The 20,508-nt window shown below is 40.4% G+C and overlaps 1 protein-coding gene across 2 annotated transcripts in view; it reads left to right on the top strand.

Moving 5' to 3' along the window:
* PAMR1 (peptidase domain containing associated with muscle regeneration 1) overlaps window positions 1–20,209 on the top strand; it is a 56,206-nt gene extending 35,997 nt beyond the window's left edge. The window contains exons 7-12 of one of the 2 annotated variants that reach the window (XM_062576362.1): window positions 9,163–9,333; window positions 12,017–12,229; window positions 13,731–13,797; window positions 15,948–16,180; window positions 17,567–17,862; window positions 19,170–20,209. In XM_062576362.1, the coding sequence (XP_062432346.1) occupies window positions 9,163–9,333; window positions 12,017–12,229; window positions 13,731–13,797; window positions 15,948–16,180; window positions 17,567–17,862; window positions 19,170–19,706 (1,517 nt within the window). In that variant the 3' untranslated portion in view covers window positions 19,707–20,209. The remainder of the gene's footprint in view (window positions 1–9,162; window positions 9,334–12,016; window positions 12,230–13,730; window positions 13,798–15,947; window positions 16,181–17,566; window positions 17,863–19,169) is intronic. The other variant, XM_062576363.1, reaches the window with a different exon arrangement.
* The last annotated feature ends 299 nt before the right edge of the window (window positions 20,210–20,508 follow it).

The raw sequence follows: 20,508 nt of genomic DNA on the forward strand, positions 1-20,508 counted from the left end.
AGAACTCTTTCAGAGGAATAAATTAAGGCCAGAAATCTATGTGGTGAATTGTCTGTTCAGCATTTCTACATGAAATGTGGCTGGAGCTGGACATAGAATGGGAGAACGTGTCCTGGAATATCCTGAGGGGCACACTGGAGGGGGGAAATCCAGGTCCTTTGAAACAGGTGAATGAGGGCAGAGAGTTGATCCAAAATCCTCACTTACTGGCAACCTGAATGGAAGCCACTGAAACTCCTGCAGCATTTTTGAGGAATAATACTCTTGGGACTTCTCCAGGGCTTGCATTTGATACAAAAGGTTCTCAAAGACGTGTAGTCACTTGTTCGCTCTTTTAGCAACTGAAATCACCATGGTGTAGGCACGCACTTTTGTGGAGCTGCCTGTGTCTTAGCCTTGCCTGTCACAGTGCCTGTGGTGTGATAGAGATTGGCTTTATCTCTGAGGCCCTGTGTGAAGCTTCACCTGCTCAGCTGCATCTTGGTGACAGGCCTGGCACAGGCAGAGCAGTTCAGCGTGGGTGTGCAGCTGTAGCTGTTCAGAGTCCTCCTGTTCTTGGAGGTCGAAGAGTACTTCTTATTCCAGAAACTGTCATCACTATGAACAGCTCTCTATCACAGTAGTTTCATTGTCTTTTCCTGTACAGGATATGCTTCAGTTTTTGCACTTATTTTTTCCGTGCTTTGAAAAAATCATTTTTAGTCCAAGTTTTTAACATTCTTGGTTTTCTTTGTTCATCCTCTTCTAATTTCTGGTTGTAAAAATTGTAATCACACTCTTTTTTCACCTAAAACCCAGAGTCTGCCAGTCCAAAAAGTAAAATTCTGAAGTGCAACCAAGAAGAAAAGCAAGCAAGCTAGACATCACCAGGCCCTCTCAGGCATGGACCATGCACATGGACGTAGATCGCCTCCTCCAAAGTGGTTCAGCTCCCAGTGGGCTGTTCCTGCTGCAAAGAAGAATGACTATCATGTTGCAAAGCTGAAGCCATCTAGCTTTGCTTACTGACCGTCATTCATATCCAGGTCTTGCCAGGGTCTGAATAAGGATGGCTAGCCTTGGTGTCAGTGTGTGGATTCCTAGTCAGCGGGACTGTCCAGAATAGGAAGGTTGGGTACTTCAGGAAGGTGACAGCAAGAAGGTTAATGTACTTACGGTACCATGCTTGGAGTGATTGCTACTGTTTATTAACAAATGCTTGAGCTAAGAGTTGATCTTGAGAGCAGCTTCCTGGGATGCCAGGCTCTTTCCTAAACCTAACTGTGGTCACCATCCTGTAGTGAGCTCCTTGTAGGAACAAAGCCTATGCTGAACTCATCACAAGCTCAAGGTGACTGTCAGCGGTGTAATGGGGAGGAGGACATTCCCACCACAACTGACACAGCTTGTTCTATTAGGTGCTAGACAAAGCAGGTTTCTCATGTTTCAGCTGCTGGGAGGGACACTGCCTTAGGATCATCAATCACCCCAGCATGACACTTACCTTCCCTGGAACCCTGAGACCCCTGCCTGCTCTCTACTTCCTGACACAGCACCTCATTTACCCCGTGTGGCTGAGAGTGAACTTACGATGTGCCCACAGTCCTGGCATGGTGAGAGGTTTGAAGGATTCTAAGCAGAGAGGAGCCTCGCTAGCACACAGGGACTCCTAAAGCATCAATATGGAGTTGGAGCTTCTCCCTGGTCATAAGAGCTGATGCATCAAAGTCTGACAGGCTCAGAGAGTGGGTACTGCCTTGTGCCGAGGAGAGGGCAGAGCCACAATGCCTCCGGATGGCAGATGATGGTGGGCTGTTTCATCAGATCCTTTACCATGGTCGTATATTTGCTTGAAAGCCCTGCTTAGTGCTTAAGGGAAGTGATAACTCTGGAGCACTTTCAGCCATGCCCTCCAGAAATCCCTCACTTCATTCCCTCCTTGAGGACAGAGCCGTTCCAAAAACATTTTGACTGCGAATGTCCTTATGCTTTTGGCTAAAGTTAGTCTCTGTGGGTTTATGTGTTAGGCATTGACTGTCTCTGGGCAGCTATGCCAAGCTGCAGTGGGATTATGTCTCAGGGGAGCCATCTGAGTCCTCCCCCACATCAGTTCTGTTCTGCCAGCAAACCTGGTGAGAATCTGGAGCGTCCTCACCCTGAGGATGCACACTGGGGAAAGGGGGATAAGTGTGGGAATAAATGGTGTCAGAGATTTTCATGGACTCACAGGGCTCGTGGGGCAAGATGATTGGAGAATAAGCTGTGCTAAGAGTGAAGCTGAATTCTGAAAAGCTTTTGACTATGGGGCTTTGGAAAGGGCATTGTGATACCCACCAGAAAGTGCCAAGTTGTTCACAGTTGGTTCCTCCCTTAGCTCCTGTGTTTTGCGTTCGGGGACACTGAACTATCTCCTCCCATATGGCTTTATCACCTTAGTACAAAACGCTGTTGCTGTGAATGTTGTGTAGGATTCCATGGTGGTATTTGCAGCTGGTTTCTGAGCAAAGTAAGTGTTAACTTACTAAGAATATCAGGAGATAGCAGCTCTGTTCGTAACTCTGCCAATGACTCCCTGCCTGGCTTAGGTAAATCACTTACATGTCTCAATGCTGAAGCTTCCCCAGCAGTAAAATGCAGATAGAGACTCATTTAATAAGGACCTTGGAAATACGGAGATTGTAAACTTTAAGAGCTGTTGTAGAATGATATTCAGGTAGTCACCTAATCAGCTGTGCCCTTGAAACAAAAGTTAAACCAAGAAAAAGAATTTGATCAACTAAGAGACTTAGAGGCCAGAAGTTAAACCTGATGGGATTTACCACTGTTGACTGTAGCAGGGTTGGCAACAGGCAGCGATTGCAAGTATCACTGAGCTGCACGAAGTGTGGGCAGCTACTGCTGCCTGGGAGTTTTCCATTAGAATGGTTTCTTAGCGGTAAATTCATTTTTCAGAAGATTTGATGTTTCTGCTGGAAATGCATTTTCTTTAATTTGTTTTCTTAATCAGGAAAAAGAATCACTTCCACTTCTACAGAATCTGCCTGTCACACTCCCTCTAGCAGCAGCGTCTTGAAGCTGTGATTCCTGGGGCTTCCAGGTTTGCTGGCTCCAGAGCACCTTGCCAAGCAGACTGCCGTGGAGCCAGGAGTCCCAAAAGCTCTGGATCCAAATCTCTGGCACCAAGGTTCCCTGAACAGCCTTGCTCTGGCTCCGGGGCTGCTGTGGCTTTCAGCAGCATGTTGGGTCATGGTACCATTTCTGTGAAAAAAAGCATATTGTTTAGGCTTTCTTCTGACAAAATGTCTGGATGCGGCTAGGTGACAATGTTTCAGACTTCTCTTTCTGAGGATATTCATTTAAATTTCTATCAAATCTCAGTCAAGCTCTCTCTGACATATGAGAGCAGTTTTGACTAGGATGTTGGCATCCTGGGTCCCAGAGTGAGCCTGCAGCTCTCTCTCACTGCAGAACCCGTATAGTAGGAGCTGTAACAGCAGAAGCTTTTCTACTCCCCTGCTCCTTACTAAGTGCAGTTTCTGTGGCCATTTTCAGTGTTTGGCCTCCAGTGAGCCTGCCAGCGTGCCTTATGTGAAAGCAATATTACAAGTGGATAGAAAATTTTTCCCCAAAGCCACTAGATAGACAAATGTGCTATATACATTAGCACAGGTCAGCCTGAAAGCTAAGCTCTGACTTGGGACTATGCAACAAAATCAATTTTTTTAGCAGCAGCAGCAGCATTAAAAAATCCTGCAAGCTAATTAAGAACAAATAAAAATACAATTACAAGCTCTTGCACCTAACATTTCAGGGGAACAAAAGGGAAATGCAAATGTTGCCTTAGTACCACCAGTGAGAAATGAGATTTATTTCAGGCATGCAATATATTATTGAACAGGATATGCAGAATTTAGAGCTTATGTATGATATGTGTGAGGGGGTATATATTATTTAACAAGGAAGTGGATGAGAGGAAGACAGCAGAAAAAAAATGGTATTCATTTAATGAAGGGACCCTGGGACAAGAGCAAATGATAATTCCATCAGGCAGGATTTGAAGGACATTGAAGAAAGAAAAGTGCAGCTCAGGAGATCATCTAATTTATCTCACTGGTGATAAAATGAGCATGAAAACTGTTTCTAAATGGCAGATAATTCAGATCTGAGGAATGTCTCCTACACATAATTGAAAAAGGAGAGGAATCTGCACTGTTTTATTAATAATGGAACATTTTTCTTAAAAATTCAGGAACTTACTGTTCCTCTATTTCAGTTTTTCTCTCATTGCAGAAAGTTATATGTGAAATGAGGAGCCATTTTTATGTTTCATATGGGACAGAAATATTTTTTCGTTTTCCAAGGCAGACAGGTATGAGGCAAGAAGAGTAATAAGTTTTATTGGGAATCTGAGTTTGTACAACAGACACTTGAGGCAGCTCTGTTTTTTCTTATTCTCTCTCTAATAAAAGGGCTGTCACAACTCAGCGTTTCTGCTAGAGGTGCCTGTAGCCACCTAGTTTTATGCCTTCATCCTTTCCTCTCTTATGAACTGTACAGAGCTGTATCAGGTCAATACTTGGCTCAGACACTAAAGGGATAAGGGTTACCTACATGCCTATATACATTAATTGTGCAGCTTCCCAGGAACAACATTATGTAGCAAAATACGGAAAAATTAAAACTGGAAAAAAATTGCTTAGCTCACATGGGACTAACTAGTACAGGCCCATTCTCTCTAAAATGTGTTCCAGTGTTTTTTTGAGTTGCATTTGTGGTTTTCAAATGCGAAAGCTTATATCTTTTCCCCTTACATTCTTCTTTGCACTTCAAATATTTGTCAAGGACACTTTTCCAGACCTTTTCAGTAAGAATTCTTCCATTTTTAATTTTAACCTGTCTGGACATTCCTCTTTGTCTTTCTTTAAATATTTTTCTGTATCCTTCCTGTTTTTAGCTTTCATATTACTGTACTTTTTGGCCTTTGCTTAGCCTGGCTGGGCATTCTTAGCTCTTAGCCTTTCCTCAAGCTCATATTTCTCTATCATTAGTTTTACATTTTGCTGAATTCTCTTCAGTTTTTCTATAGCTTTCTAGATACAAAGTCCCCAGAGTCAATGCAGACTTTATAGGTGTGGTGACACCCATAGCATGAGTAATGGGCTCAAACCTTATGGTTTGCAGCGAGTCTTTCTGACTTCATGGTACATTTCACAGATATTATTCAGATAATTTTGTTTGAAGCTGTCTGCCTTGTCGCTTGCTTCTGCCTCTGTCTAACTTGCAAAGTGCACTGAGAGGAAAGGTAAGGTATTAACCTTATGAAAAGCTGGGCAGTGACTGTTGTTCAGAGGACATTACACTGACACTAGAGCAAGGCTTATCAGGCCTTTAAGTAGGGTAAGACCTATAGATTTCAGTTCCTTCTTTAACCACTGCTGAGTCAGTGAGAAAGTCCTCCTTATCAAGACAGATTTTTCTACTTTCTCCTCTCTTGTTTTGTTATTGACAAGTAATGCTATGGCCAAACACAGCACAAACTGCAAGCATTTAAGACACTTTTAAGGTAGGAAGCTAGAGTTGCAGGCAGGGCGGCAGGAATCACTAATTTAATGTGGAACAGAGCAATCTCAGCAGTGGCCCAGGAACGGTGGGTTGGACCAGGCACAGGTGTAACTGGGGGCCGATATCAGGTGCAATGGCAATGGCTGGTTGTGGTGGGGGCCAGGGGAGGGATGGCAGATGTGAGCTGTAGGAGCAGGACTGATATTCAGAGATATTCAGTAGATCCATGATCAGGCCATTTCTGCTTAAGCAAGTGAATCTGACATAATAGCAAATCACTAGCAGAGCTTAGAAACTGAAGAGAATTGGGTCAGCTCAGGTGGTTGAATTGTATGGCTAGTTTGTGTAACTAAAGTGTAAGGGCAGAGTTAGGTATGAATGGCAGGTACAAAATGTACCTTTTTTTTCTTTCTTTTTGACTTTTGAGAAATGTCTGTTGGAGAGCTGGGTATAGTCTTACATCAAGGAAGATGTTGAAAGATTTCAATAAAATGTCTCAAACAAAGAAGGCTGCCCTAAAACACTTTGGAATATACTGTACAACCTGAAAGTTGTGAGAATCTGTCAAAGTCATAGGCTTGATGAGAAGCCATCCACAAAAAATAATAAAAAAGAAGAGGGGGGGGGATTGGATGAGGCACACAAGGGGCTAGGACTCTCTTCACAATAAGCATTCAAAACTTCATAGCATGTAGTGTTCGCAAATGAAGGGAAGGGGTGCAGAAGAGCTTCCTGAAACACAATAGGTAAAAGGGATAAAAGGCAAGTCAGACTGAAGGAAGAACAGTTACAGAGTAACTCAAACTCAAAGCAGTAGAGGAATGTACTGGAGTAACTTTATGTGACTTTCAGGCTCGATAATATAGGTGAAAATGGATAGCTCAGCAGTGGTAGTGAGATCCAGGGAACGCCTCAAGATTCAAAACTGGTTTAATTTGTTAAGAGAAAAAATGAACTTACAAAATGATCCGAAGACAAGATAAAGCGAGTAGCTGCCCCTCCAAAAGCAGAGTTTAGAGAACAGGGTACACCATGAGGGAAGAACCTGTGTTACAAGAGAACAGACAACCAGCAGATAGAGGCACAGGTAATAGAAAGGACATGTCTATTAATAATACTTAACTATTTTGCAACAAGAGAAACCCCACAGTGGCTCTGTGACATAAGTGGATATGAGCTAATGCTCATAACATCCGTGTGAGCAAGGGACGTTCTCATCTGGTAGTTACAGCACGCGAAGTAAGTTACCCATGGCCGTAGTAGTGCAGCTTTGATGAGATCTCGTGATCTCTGCTCCAGTCCGTTGTTCCATTGCCAAATGAATCTGCGCACAACATGCTGAATTTACCTGGTAAATCAAAACAGAGTGGTTCCAGCTAGGTTGCACTGGCACAGGAAATCTAAAGAGATTCCCTTCAGTGCAAATCAAAAAGACGAGAAACTACAGATCTTAAGTATTTAGGAGATTGGACTAGATCAAATGCTTATAGTTTACGGGAAGAGAGTAAGTGTAGCTAGGTGAAGATTTTCCCAGGATGGACCTAGAACACAAAAGCACCAAAACATTTGTACTACAGAGCTGGACCACAGCAATACAGAAAACCTGTATTTAGGGGGAAAAGAAAGACTCTGAATGGTACACAGATGTTTCTAATCTTTTTCTTTTTTTCATTTGACAAGTTGAGTATGACTCACACTGAAAGAGAGAAATAGAAATGAAATAAATGGATGTTCAAAGAAAGATATGAAGGAAATGACTGAGAATGCAGAGATCATGACTGGGGAGAAGTGTTTTGAGAATTTAGAACACTTTGAAAATCTATGCTCCCATTATTTCCTTTTCATTTGTGTATGTGTGTATATACATATTTATATATGTACATGTATGGGTATGTTTCACATGAAAAAACATCACATTCTAGGAATTAATCTTATTGAATTTTTATCGTTATTCTTTTGCTGATGCAGAATGCTTGCAGCCAAGAGAAAATGTTCAGCTCCCATAACTGAATGTGTTTTGATTTGTAGTAGTAAGTCTGGGCCCCTCTCTAATTCTCAAATGTCAGATAGTTTTCCTTTGCAAGGCTTGTGCTTACTAGTGCACAAGTGATTCTGCCAACTCATTGTCTGATGTCTGTAGTAATCTGCAAAATGAGAGGAATTTCTGTGGACTCTTGTTCTTCTGAATGCTTCTACTTTAGGCCTGTTACTCACTCAAGAATCTCTTCCTTATGTGAATAATTGGATGGTCCGCATTCTGTATAAATAGATGCATTCATGTATGCTCTGAGTAAGGATTGCAGGGCTGGGGCTTTAGAAAGGTTTTTCTTCTGGTAATGAAAGGATCAAAATTTGGCTGTAGGTTAGTAAGCAACTTTCTTTGTGAGTCCAGATCCATTATCTACAAGGCAAAAGAGAAAAAGAAGTCACATTAGGAAAGCATAAAGCAGAGATGATCTCTGTAACACTCATCTGTCTTTGACAGAGTAGCACAGCTCCCAAGCGGCAAAACATATGCATAGATAAATCTCTCACTGAAGAGATGCAGTTGTCCATACCAAACTTTGCTCTGAGTGACCTGGAGAAGGTGAGTATGGCATGCGTGTTCTCTGGGACACAGAACACAGAAAGTAGGACATCAGATTAAATTGTCAGATGGAAGGCTAAAAACAAAGGAGGCAATGTATTTTTTGCACAACACTTAGTGTATGGAACTCATTGCCACAGGATACTGTGGACACCAGGTATGTAGACAAATTCATGTAAAAAAAATTTCACCAAAATATGTTTTACCCAAAGATAGCATTGTAGTTCAGAAGTGCTTCATCCCCAGACTGCTGAATGATGGCAGAGTACACTAGGAAAGTATTCCCTATGCTTGCTCTATTTTTATATTATTTCCTAAACATCTGATGTTTGCAACTGTTGAAGACAGGATTCTGTGCTGGATGGACCTTTTGTCTGGTTTAATATGGCTGGTTTGATGTCGTCAGAGAAGTCTTACTCAGGATGTTTAATATTTACTACTTGTAGAAATTAAATACACCATTCGCTTTCAGTATTTTCCCAGTAGGGTAAATCCTATGGGAAGGCTAAATATCACGGTTTGGTAAATATCAAGGTTTCTTTTTAATGGTGTTATGATAATGTTTGATTACATAAATAATGATGCTTTAATATTTCAGGGAGGTTAACTGAAAATGTATGTAAAACTAGAAGCAAGAGTTGAAAAGAATTTCAATATAAAGGTTTTAAGGATCTAATTTTGTTGTTGACTAAACATGGTAGTTCATTCAAAACCCCTGTTAAGATGGAGAGTGCTTTAAATTTTAATATTCTGAGGAAATAAGAGTCCTAATGCTACAAATACTTATGCGCTTGATCAGTTCACACATCTGAGTAATCACAGAGAACTGAATGGATCTAGCTATGTGTTGTAAAGTGAGCATGTATGTGTGTGTTGAATTGAAGTCTATAAACAATTTTCTAAAGAGTGGAATCTTGTACTTTTGACTCCTATGCCCATTTTAATCAATTTTCAATGTTCTAAATAAAGAATCATCCTAACACAGTCCTGTTTTTGTAATAAAGTGGATTTTTTTGAAATATCTGAACTGTCAGTGGTGATGTGTAGGACTCCAGGTGCTCCCGCTCATGGTATTGTGGAAGGAGATGACTTTAAATACGGGGCCCAGGTTTACTTCAAGTGCAACGCAGGTTACAGCTTAAAAGGCAGCCGTGTTGCCTACTGTCAGCTTGATGGGAGCTGGTCAACACATCATCCTGAATGTGGTAAGGTCACTTTAAGTTTTGATTCTTGTCAAATATTGCAGCCATTGTATTCACATTAAACCAGGAATATCCAAATCTCACTTGAAATTTGGTAGATCCATGGCTTAGCATGATGTTCTTTTGTCTTCCTGTCTTTAAGAAGCAGTAGTGATTCTAAATTTACTTTCCTGGAGCCCAAGCCTGCAGGACTGGTTTATGTAAAGGTCTGACTGAAACATCAAGCGACTGAAAAATAATTTCCTCAAAGACTGTAGGCATACATCCTCTCACACAGTCTGGAAATTTCTATGGCCAAAACCAAGAGAGGGCCTTCACGCATCGATGAATAGCTGCTTCTGTTAATACTGTATCTCTGATACCTTCTCTGCAGAAGTCTGGTATGTTCTGTGGAGATGATTGAGGGGCTTACTGTATGAAGACTTCACTCTTATTACAACAGGATTCCCATGCTAGAGCAAAATTTTTAGAAGGGAAATGCTTCCATCTGTTCTTGCTCTGCAAGTTTGCGCGCCTACAGTAGATCACATAGATTCACATAGATTCAGCTGTGAAATTGCAAACTCCTTCTTCCCTCCAGAGACCTTTAATTTTTCTTTAGTTGTTTTGTATTACACAATTTTATTTCCAGATTCCAAAATCCTTTGTATCAATTGGAAAAGTGCTTTCACTAGGGTGTTATGGCAAGTAATGCAAATTTTTAGGGGAGTGTCATGAAACAGCTGTATATAGGTTCATCTGAAAGAGCAAGCATAAGACATTCTTCTGTCTAAAGAGAAAGTTCCAGTTGCAATAAATGTAATACAGGTTTGTGCTAAAATCTCTGCTGCATGATGTCATTGGCTAAATATCTATATCTAGACATGGCTATTAACTGAAATGCTATGTGGCGTAATTTGGGTCTCTCCTTCCCAGATGGCTTCTTTTTATGTTTAATCCATTCAAGAAGTCATAACACTGAATTTAGGCAAAAGGTAATTATTACTGAAGTTACTGATATGCACAGAGTGAAATAAGAGAATGTCTTTCTAAAGCTATAGTATGTAGACTTACTTGGTCAAGCTTAAGTACATTTGAAAACATACATTCTGCTCATCAGATGGGGTGTGTAAGCTAGATATCAGTAGAGAAAGCAACATGCAAATAAAGCATTATATGGTGGGTGATTCCCTGTATTCTTCAGCTGGTAAGTTTTCAGTCACCTGTGGTTCACAAGTGAGAGCCTGTGAGATAAGGAGGAGAAAAGGAGCTCAATTAAAAGGAGACAGACTCTGCTTCTGCCTTTCTCCTGGTAGTGAGGAACTTCAGCTCTCCTTGTTTCCTGAGTATGAATCTTACATGCAAAAATATGTAAGTACATATATAACCTTCTGCATGTGCTAAAATCCAATGCTGTTAAAGAAAGCAGTGATTATGTGCTTACTTGAATTATGTACTCAGATTTAAGGGTACGTGCTCTTCATTTAAACATGTGCTGTTGTGGTTAGCTATGTGCTTACATGCTGTGCTGAGCTGGGCTCTGTCTGGGGCCGTGAGGATATAGGTACCAGTTCAGGGCTGTACTGATGCACTGTTGCTGTGCTGCTTTCACAGGGATTAAAATAAATGTTTAAGTGGTTTGTTGTGTGTTGGAGCTTTTATGAACTGAGGGTCAGTTCTGAAGCAATGACATAAAGAGGTAATTTCTGGACAACTGATCCACCTCTCAGTCTTCTCAGGCCTCTATACACAGAACAGCACCAACACTAACTATCTAAACTAGATGTTCACAGGGTATCACATAATGAGACATCAAACAGAGAAATTAAATAGAATTGCATGTCAGCCTGACAAGAAAACTAAGAGATGAAATCCAAGGGAAAAAAAGTGCACCTTTTTCTGGCTTTAAATGTAAAGAACTGAGGTGGAAAAATATAGGGGAAAGCATTTGTTAGCATTACTTAGCAAAACTGTCATCTAGATTTAGGCCACAAATTTAAGTTTTTTGAAAGAAAAAAATAACAAATTTAAAAAAAAGAAAAATATTGGGAAGGAGGAAGTAAAAGAGGTTTTATAGGCAGAACCTCATGTTAATAGGTTTCCATATTAAATTTTTAGTATCAGTATTAGATATATATATATACACAAATATGTGTGTGTGTGTATATGCCTATATATATATTCTTTTTAAATTCCGGTATTTCCCTGGATTATTGAGATCTCTCTCTCAGTGCTAAGAAACTGAAATACAACCAAACATAAAAGTAAAATTAAGTAGTCTAGTTTTATTATCCAAGCCCGTAAAGCATTGAAAGAACAGAAATGGTAAATGGATGCCAAGGGCCCGTTCCCTGCAAATATTACAAGTGCATCCTTTTAGGCACAGGAAGTAGCCCTGTGTAAGTTCATGGAACATTAATATCATGTAATTTTTTCATGCTTTTCAGGGTTATCAGCAAAGTTGGAGAGACTCTTAAACAAATTGAGAATCTTATGCTTTCATCAAAGACTAAAGCGCTTATTGTAGGCAGACATCTGTATTACTATTGCTCCTTTAATATTTGATTTTTTTTCTATGACTGGGATCCCACATGGGTCTTGAAAAGGCATCTTTAACAACTGCGTGTAATGTCAAGCAATCTGACAGGTGAAAATAATGCTGTGAACTTGATAAAATGGTTACTATTTTTTCTCCCCCTATCATTAGTTCTAGATGAAAAAAACTGCTCAGATCCTGGTGGCCCACTCAATGGCTACAGAACAGTGGTAGAAGACACTGGGCTCTTGAATGGACGCTATGCAAAAATTGGCACAGTCATTGCTTTCTTTTGTAACAACTCGTATGTTCTTAGTGGGAATGAACAGAGGACCTGCCAAGACGATGGAGAATGGTCAGGGAAACAGCCAATCTGCATAAAAGGTAGTTTACAATCTTTTTTTACAAGAACTCATAAAAACTGCTATGTTTTTACTGGAGTTTGTTTTATATAATTTACACTGGCCAAACAATCAGTTTTCCTAAGCTTCCCTCTGATTGACACCTGATACCTCAGTAGCTGGTAGTTTGCCAACTTTTACAGGCTGCTAAACTCAGCTCGATTCCAGCAGATGTTTTCATCTTTAAACACAGAGAGGAATTTTTCCCTAGACCTTTATTACCCTCATGTTAGGATCAAAACTGTAAGATTAAAATCAAAGAAGATCAGCAGGAAGCTGAAATAGAAGGAAATAATTGTCTCATCAGACTTGCTGTCATAGGGCCCAGTTCTCCTCTCTCAGTCCTTTCAAGTCAATGGGCCCAGCTGCAAGCGTAGAGGTTTGTAACGCCAGGCTTGTACGTTGCATCCTTGAAGGTATGATTGAAAAAATCTCTTGAGGGGATGCTTAAGCTATCTGTATTCATCAAAACCCTAAAACACATCTCTAAGTGCATTGCTAGAAAGAGAATTATGCTGTTGACCTGGGGCTACTGAAAGAATGTCTGGAGCCCTGAATGGGTAAAAGAATTTGGGCTGGGGAACTGCCAGATCCATTTTCCTGAAGCAATTTTTTGAAACATACTTTAATAGACTGTTGTTAACCGAAGTAATGATAATATAAGGAAATATATCTGTCCTCTGGGGAATTTGCTTTATTCTGTTATTTTAGATGGAAGTACTCTCTCCCTGAAGCATGTAATCATCTCCATTTGTGGAAAGCATCTTTATTGATGTTAACTTTGATAGTGACATAAAGGTTAACATATACAGTAATCACAAAGAGCTAGATATTGTTAAATCCCACAGAACATGAGGGAACATACTCAGGCATACAGATGAAATACATCCTGCAAGATTCCTTTTCTTCTGCTATGTGCAGCAGGAAAGAGATCCTCGCAAAATCATTTAAACTGATACAGCTGGATATTTTATCCTCCACTTAAAATAAATTTAGTATGCAAAATTAGAAATCCTGGATCTCCCTTCTGTTATTTTTTGTATATTCAGGTAACTCTGTGGTGTTCCTTTAAATCAGACTCCCCAGCTCCTCCCAAAGGGCCCACAAGCAAACAGGCTTGCAAAAGTCTTTAATACTGTGCTGCCTTTCTCTGTATGCCTGGGATTAGCTTTTGAATTGCTAGGGAGATGGACATTAAATACTTTATGTATAATTATATTTTTGCAAAAGTTTGCTCAGATTGCAAACTGTAAGTTGTAGTGGTATAAATCTGACATTTAAATGCTGACAGTGAAAACTTCCTTCATGGCTGAAAGTGCCCAATACAGAAGATACTCATTTGTTTCCAGGGTTGGGATAGATCTAGAGATCTGCGGGAACCGATCCGCTATTGCTAGCGACCTGAAAGGGTGGAAAGGTGTATGAACCATAACATTTGAGCTCTGAATGTGGGAAAGGACTGTGCAACATTGTATTTTTTCTAGCCTGCAGAGAGCCAAAGATCTCTGACCTGGTGAGACAGAAAGTGCTTCCAATGCAGGTTCAGTCAAGGTGAGAATGCAATACCTCAACTATAGTTTTAAGAAAAATGTGATTGCTTTTTCCCTCGTCTCCTTTCCACTCTGCGTGCCTTAGCCTGACTGAGCAGCCATTCGTGCAAAACAGTTGGGGTGAGCTGCCCTGATGATGGAGCAATGACAGCTGCTGGGAGGGGAAGTCTGATTAAGTGCAGGTTTGCAAGCTGCTGGAGGCAGCCAAAAAGTTATGCACAGCTGGAGATGTGCAAAGTACTGCATGATTCTGGAATCAGGCTTGCAAGCCAGTGACAGACAACAAGAACTATCTCAGAAAAATTCCTTGGGGCTAGTGTTCCATTTAAAAATACGGAAACATGGTGTCTTAGTGAAGAAATGATTGGGGACAGCGCAAGGAGAGAAGCAGGCACACTAGTGTAATCTACTTCCATTAGGTTTCACCATCCAAAGCAATGCAGTACAATTGATATAAAGTTGGGTTTGGGATGGGAGAGAGGAGGAAGGAGAGCAGGAGAGGGAGAAGGAATGAAAAATCAGACAGTGTCTGTCTGTGCCCTTTTGCTGATTTCTTGAAATGAGCTCAGTCTGAATCCTTCTAGTTGTGCTGCAAGTCCATTTTTATCCAAGGAATTATTTCTCATTTCAGTGTCTTTTTGCAGTGCAGGATTCATTTATTTTTAGATGCAGTGCAAGAACTGTTCTCATCTTCGGTCTTAAGAATTCAGTTCAGAATAAAAGTCCAGCTCAAGCTCTGTCCTGTCTCTGGCAATGGCCAGTAGCAGATGCTTAGAGAAGACTTTAGGAACAAAGCAAGGTGAATACTCTCACATCCTCCAGCTGTCTGTGACTTAGAGTCTTAGAGATAGCCCTAGGAAGCCATCAGCAGATTTTAGTAGCCATCAGGAGATTTATTTTTCCTTAAATTTCTCCAGTCATTTTTGAACACAGGTCTTATGCTAAATATTTTCAGATTGCTTAAACTTGCTGCATGAGAGCAAATATATGTCCCCACTTCTATAGCACCACGATGGCATCTTATATTTGTGAACTATTTTTATCTCTTGAAGTAGTATTTCAATTTTATAGAATAACAGGGAGGCAAAGTATGGATTATGCAAGGTCACATGTAGGTAGGGAATTTGACCCAGACAGTCTGTGCACGAACACACAGCACCTCTCATCCCTCTTCCCAAATCAGCAAAACTCACCTTTGCTCTCATTCTTAACACTTTGCCTTCCTTGAGCGTTGTCATAGATCATCTTGCAGATTCTATGTGATAGAGACAGTCTGTGTCTCTCAGTGACCAGAAATGGAATTGCCATGTGAAAAGTCCATTCTTAGGACTTTTCTGGATGCAAACAGTACCAAAAATCTCAAGGGAAATTAATTTTGCTGAATTTTGCAGATGTAAATAGCTTTTTCTGGATATATAAGGTTTTAAGCATTAGTGCAAGGAGCACGTCCTAAGTGATGAAGATTTAAGTATGACTGTAGTCAAACTCATGGTCCATATCCAAGCTGATGCATGTATTTATTTTTTTCATTGTGTGCCATGTTTCAGCTAATCAGTACAATTTCTAAATGGAAGCTTAGTGCTTATTGCAATCATGAAGTCTCTATGGTGAAGTAATTATCTCTGTTAATTGGTAAATCAAGGAACTTTATCAACATGATTTAATCTGAATTGATTTCTAATACTGCCTATTAAAATGTTCACCAGAGAAAAGATGTGTGTAACTCCTCTCCAGGGAGAAGTAATTATGGCAATGCCAAGTTCCAGTTTAATTTCTCTATTAAAAACATGATATCCCAGTCCTTTTGTGAATGGCAAGAACTGTTCCACATTCAGAAGCAACTGGATACAATCCATAGACTGTAAAATGAAAAACAAAAAGACACACAAATAGATATGTTATAGACAAAGATAGGTATATACATAAAAAAAAACCCCAAAATATCAGAGATGTAAATGGGAATATTGCTAAACCATGTTGGAAAGGTGGTTTTTCTTTTTTTTCTTTTTTTTTTTTTTTGCCTTATTCTTTCATAAGCAGGCTAACTGCTTATGTTTTTAAATGCTGTTTAACACAGCTGATAACAAATCTACAATAAGGATTGTTTTTGTCTTATTATTATTACCCTGTGTTCTTTTTGTGTTGCAACAGGGAAACACCTTTGCATCAACTTTACTCATCTGCATTCAGCAAGCAAAAGCTTGAAATTTATCCAACCAAGAAACCGGCACTGCCATTTGGAGACCTGCCCCTGGGGTACCAGCATCTGCACACTCAGCTGCAGTATGAATGCATTTCTCCTTTCTACCGCCGCCTGGGTAGCAGCAGGAGGACTTGTCTGAAGACAGGAAAATGGAGTGGGAGGGCCCCTGTGTGTATTCCAAGTGAGTCTCTACAGGGGAGGGAGGAGGGGAAATGTGGAGGAGGGGGAGCAGGATGTGTATTCATCTTAGATAATTAGGGAGTCCTAACACTGTAGGCTATCTATGCTTCCAGATGGGAAATAGGAGCAATAAAGCTTGCAAGATATATGGATTTCTTTTTACCCATCAGTAGAACTTCTGATGGTAAAGGAATCAAGCTTTCAGCACTATAATTTGCCATCATTTCTTCTACTCTTTTATTGAGTAAAAGGGGTAATGGGGGTCCTCTTATGATTTGAAAATGTTTTCCAGTTATCACCTCATGTTTTCCTGTTTTATTTACTGCAAATGTGATTTTCCTTTCATCTCTCTTCTTTGGCACACAGCTTAAGAAGACATCAAGGTTTAAGCAATAGAATGGAAAGCCTGCATTTTACAAAGGTCCTTCCTTTAATATACTCTGCTAAGGAAGGGCTTATATTGCAAAATATAAGACCAGACAATCTTATCCAGAGCTAGTGCACATAGTAAGCAGGATAATAACATTATAGGATTTGGTATGAATCACTACTGACATCAAACAAACTGTGGAAGGTAGATTCTAACATCATGCAGATTCTCAGAGTTCTTATCTGTAGTTTTGCTTTGAAATTATCCCAAGTATTGAGACATATTTCAGTCACTCCTTTTGGCTATGGGCATGTAAACATTGCATCCCAGAAAAACCCATTTGTCCTAAGGGAAATTAAAAAAATGTGACCATGTGATGCAACCCTTTGAATTGAAGTAAACCTTTCCTACTGTGGAAAATTTTACCCCAGACCTACGCCAGGGTAATATATTCCTAGGGCTAGGCATAGCTTTCTCTTTTTATTTCCTTGAGATGGCTGTTGATTTATGCGCGTTTGCTTCAAGGTTTTGCTTTAAGAGAAGTCTGTCCTTATAGGAGTGAACACAGCTGTGCCAAGGTCAGTTCTAGGAGATGACCCCACAGTCACCTTGTGACTGCCTAGGACAGGTTTTAGTACACTGTTGGTTTTGTGGTGATTTAGGATAGGCAAGAATCAGTGGTGTTCCTTCCAGGTCCTTCTGTAGTGCAGCTTGAAAAGGTCATGAAAATTCACCTGCTGAAGTGCTAAATAGACATTCCTACTTTAGCCAGGAATTCAGATAATAATGGAAAAAAAATGAATGTCTTTTACAGCTATATAAAATATGCTAGAATTTTGCAGGTAAAAGTGAAAGATTAATAGGAAATCTATGCCTCATGCTAACCATTGCAGTTTGGTTCCTTGAGTCACATCCTAAGCAGGAATCCTAAGAATCTAGGATTCCTAAGAAAGAGTGACACTCAGATTCTTTGAAGAGGAGGACATACTACCTCACTCCTGGTTCATGTTTCCTCAGTCTGTGGAAAAGCAGAAAACATCACTCTTCAAAAGACAGTGACCTCTACAAGGTGGCCCTGGCAAGCGGCAATCTATCGGACAGCCAATGGGGTGAAGGAGAACAGCCTCCGGAAGGGGACCTGGATCCTTATCTGCAGCGGGGCCCTGGTGAACGAGCGCACTGTGGTAGTGGCAGCTCACTGCGTCACAGACCTCGGCAAGACCATCGTGCTCAAGACAGCTGAACTCAAGGTAGTTCTAGGGAAATACTACAGAGATGATGACAGAGATGAAAAGACCATCCAGAACTTGCGAGTAAGTCTGGTGGGAGCGGAAAGTAACTAGCACAGACACATGTTGATCACATTCTCCTGTTTAGGGAGAAAGAGATTATCCTTTGGATAAATATTGTTTTACACACTGTTCTTTGAAATGCATACCTAGAGACACAACTGTCAGAACTGTCATGGCTCAAGGAGGGCCCATGCTGCAGTGCATTAAGTTTCCCTTACACTGCCCAGCTCTCATGGCTCCCCCTAACACTGATGACTAAGAAAATAGTCCAGATTCTATGGGCCATTAGATCTTGCCTGATATTGCCAGAAAAATGGGAGAAGAGCCAGCTACTGTCAATAGTGATTAGCATTATTTATAGGGAGACACCTGTGCTCTAGATTCTGGTTTGACACCATGGATACATTTTGCATCTCAGTCCTGACACTGAGTGTACTCTAAAGAGACTTTCAAACTCTAAAAAAGTTTGTAGCTGACTCCAGCTCCAAATATAGCACCTCAGGCTCACCAGACTGTTTTGCTTGAATTAAAACTAGAAAGGGTGAAGTCAAAAAGAAGAGAAATACAGGGATTTCAGCTTTGTCTCTTTCTTTGGAGTGGGGGATATGTGAGTTCATGAATGCATTTTATCCAGTGACTTATAGGTAATGTGATTGTTATTTTATATATAATTTTTTTGGTTTCTTTCTCTAGCTGCAACTTTTTCTGATCTTCTTAGATTATTTTTTGACAGTCTTTCATTATGAAAATCCTATTCCTTCTTGTAGTGTTTCTTCAAGGTAACTAGCAGTAAGATTTGGCTCCAGCATTATGTTATGTATTGCTACTGTTCTTCTGGGGGCTTGGAAGATAGGTAAATTACAAAAAGGAGACATTTTAATTACGAGTCTTCCCCCTTCCCTCAAAATTTGAATTCTGCAGACTGAAGATGACATGACAGGCAAAGTCTTTTCAGTAAAGAGTGGAAAATCTTGAATGCGTATTAACTTCCCACTCTACTGAAGATGTCTTTGATTGCATTTCATTAAGAGCAGTTTCAAGCAATAGAAACTGGCCTGAAACCCAAGCCAAAAAAAGAAACAAACCAAACCAAAACAAAACAAACAAAAAAAAACCCAAGCCCTTAAGAAAAGAGGCTTGATCTCTTTACGTGTTTTTGATTTGGAAGCAGACATTTGAGTGAGCTCTATGATGAAAGAATATTTTGGGAGTAAAGGGAGAGAAGAATGCCAAATAAGCTAAAATAAATTGTAGAAATATGGGAAGAGTGTTGTTGATTTTCCACTGTTGTTAACCCTACAATTCTTCCTATTGTGGTTCCTCCCCAGATTTCTGCCATCATAGTGCATCCCAATTATGATCCTATATTACTTGACTCTGACATAGCTATCATAAAACTCTTGGACAAAGCCAGAATCAGCAGTCGTGTTCAACCCATTTGCTTGGCATCTTCTCATGATTTGACTTCATCCACAGAGGATTTAAAAATAATGGTTACTGGCTGGAAGGTATTGGCTGATATTAAAGATCCTGGATACAAAAATGACACAATCCGCATGGGAGTTGTTCGGATGGTGGACTCACTGTTGTGTGAGCAACAGTATGAAGATAATGGGATACAGGTCAGCATCACTGACAGCATGTTTTGTGCCAAACAGGACCACACAGCCTTTTCTAATATCTGCCCTGCTGAGACTGGTGGGATTGCAGCAATACCTTTGCCAGGAAAAGCATCTCCTGAGCTAAGGTGGCACCTGATGGGATTAGTGAGTTGGGGTTATGATAAAATTTGTGGCCTCGAACTCTACAGTGGCTACACCAAAGCTCTTCCTTTCAAAGACTGGATTGAGAAGAACCTGAAATAAAAAGCTGTGTCTGGAAATGGCATTTTATAACTATCATATATCTCACAGTCTCTGCTGCGTTAGGCTTCTCATCCCAGTGACGAGCCACATCTGGGATAAGGTTAAGGCAGATGCCCTAATAATTTGTCCTAGGACCAGCTGTTCCATCAGGCTACTCTTAACCCATGACAAAGGGTCTCAGTGCATGGAGCATTTTGACGTATTTTGGCTTTCTCCCCTGGTGGGAGGATGATGCTCTGCTCCTGAGTCTGACATACAGAAACAGGATAGCGAGTTCTCACTAAAATTATTCTGTAGTGCAGAATCCCCTAGAGAAATCAGCCTTTCCTGAAGATCTGTGTGACTGAGAGGATTAGGAGGCTGGAAGAGTAGCCTGAATTCATTACGATGGATGAGCTTGTTATGGTACATGCTGTCTGTATTGCCATAGTACAATGTAATCTTTTTCCCTCCCAAGTACTTTAAACATTTAAATAAACGAAGGTTTGGTTTTTTTTAACCTACATACCCATGTCTGACATTATTTAGAGTCCATGTTGCTTTTTCTGTGTCACACTCTAGGGGTCACACTGTCCCTGCCTGTCTGCATGCAACTTTCACTTGAGACTCTTCAGGCACACTGAGAGGCAGAATTAGCACAAAATTCAGTTACTGCATAAATAACCAACATCTTTTCTTTTCTTACTTTTCTTAATACATCCAGTGCTGCTATTGTTGTACATGAGCCGTTGCAACATAATGTGTCTGGGGAATTCGCTCGCACCTTGTACTCTGAACAGATGAGAATCTGAAACACACTTTT

This window comes from Rhea pennata, chromosome 5 (genome assembly GCF_028389875.1).
Source record: "Rhea pennata isolate bPtePen1 chromosome 5, bPtePen1.pri, whole genome shotgun sequence".
NCBI lineage: Eukaryota > Metazoa > Chordata > Aves > Rheiformes > Rheidae > Rhea > Rhea pennata.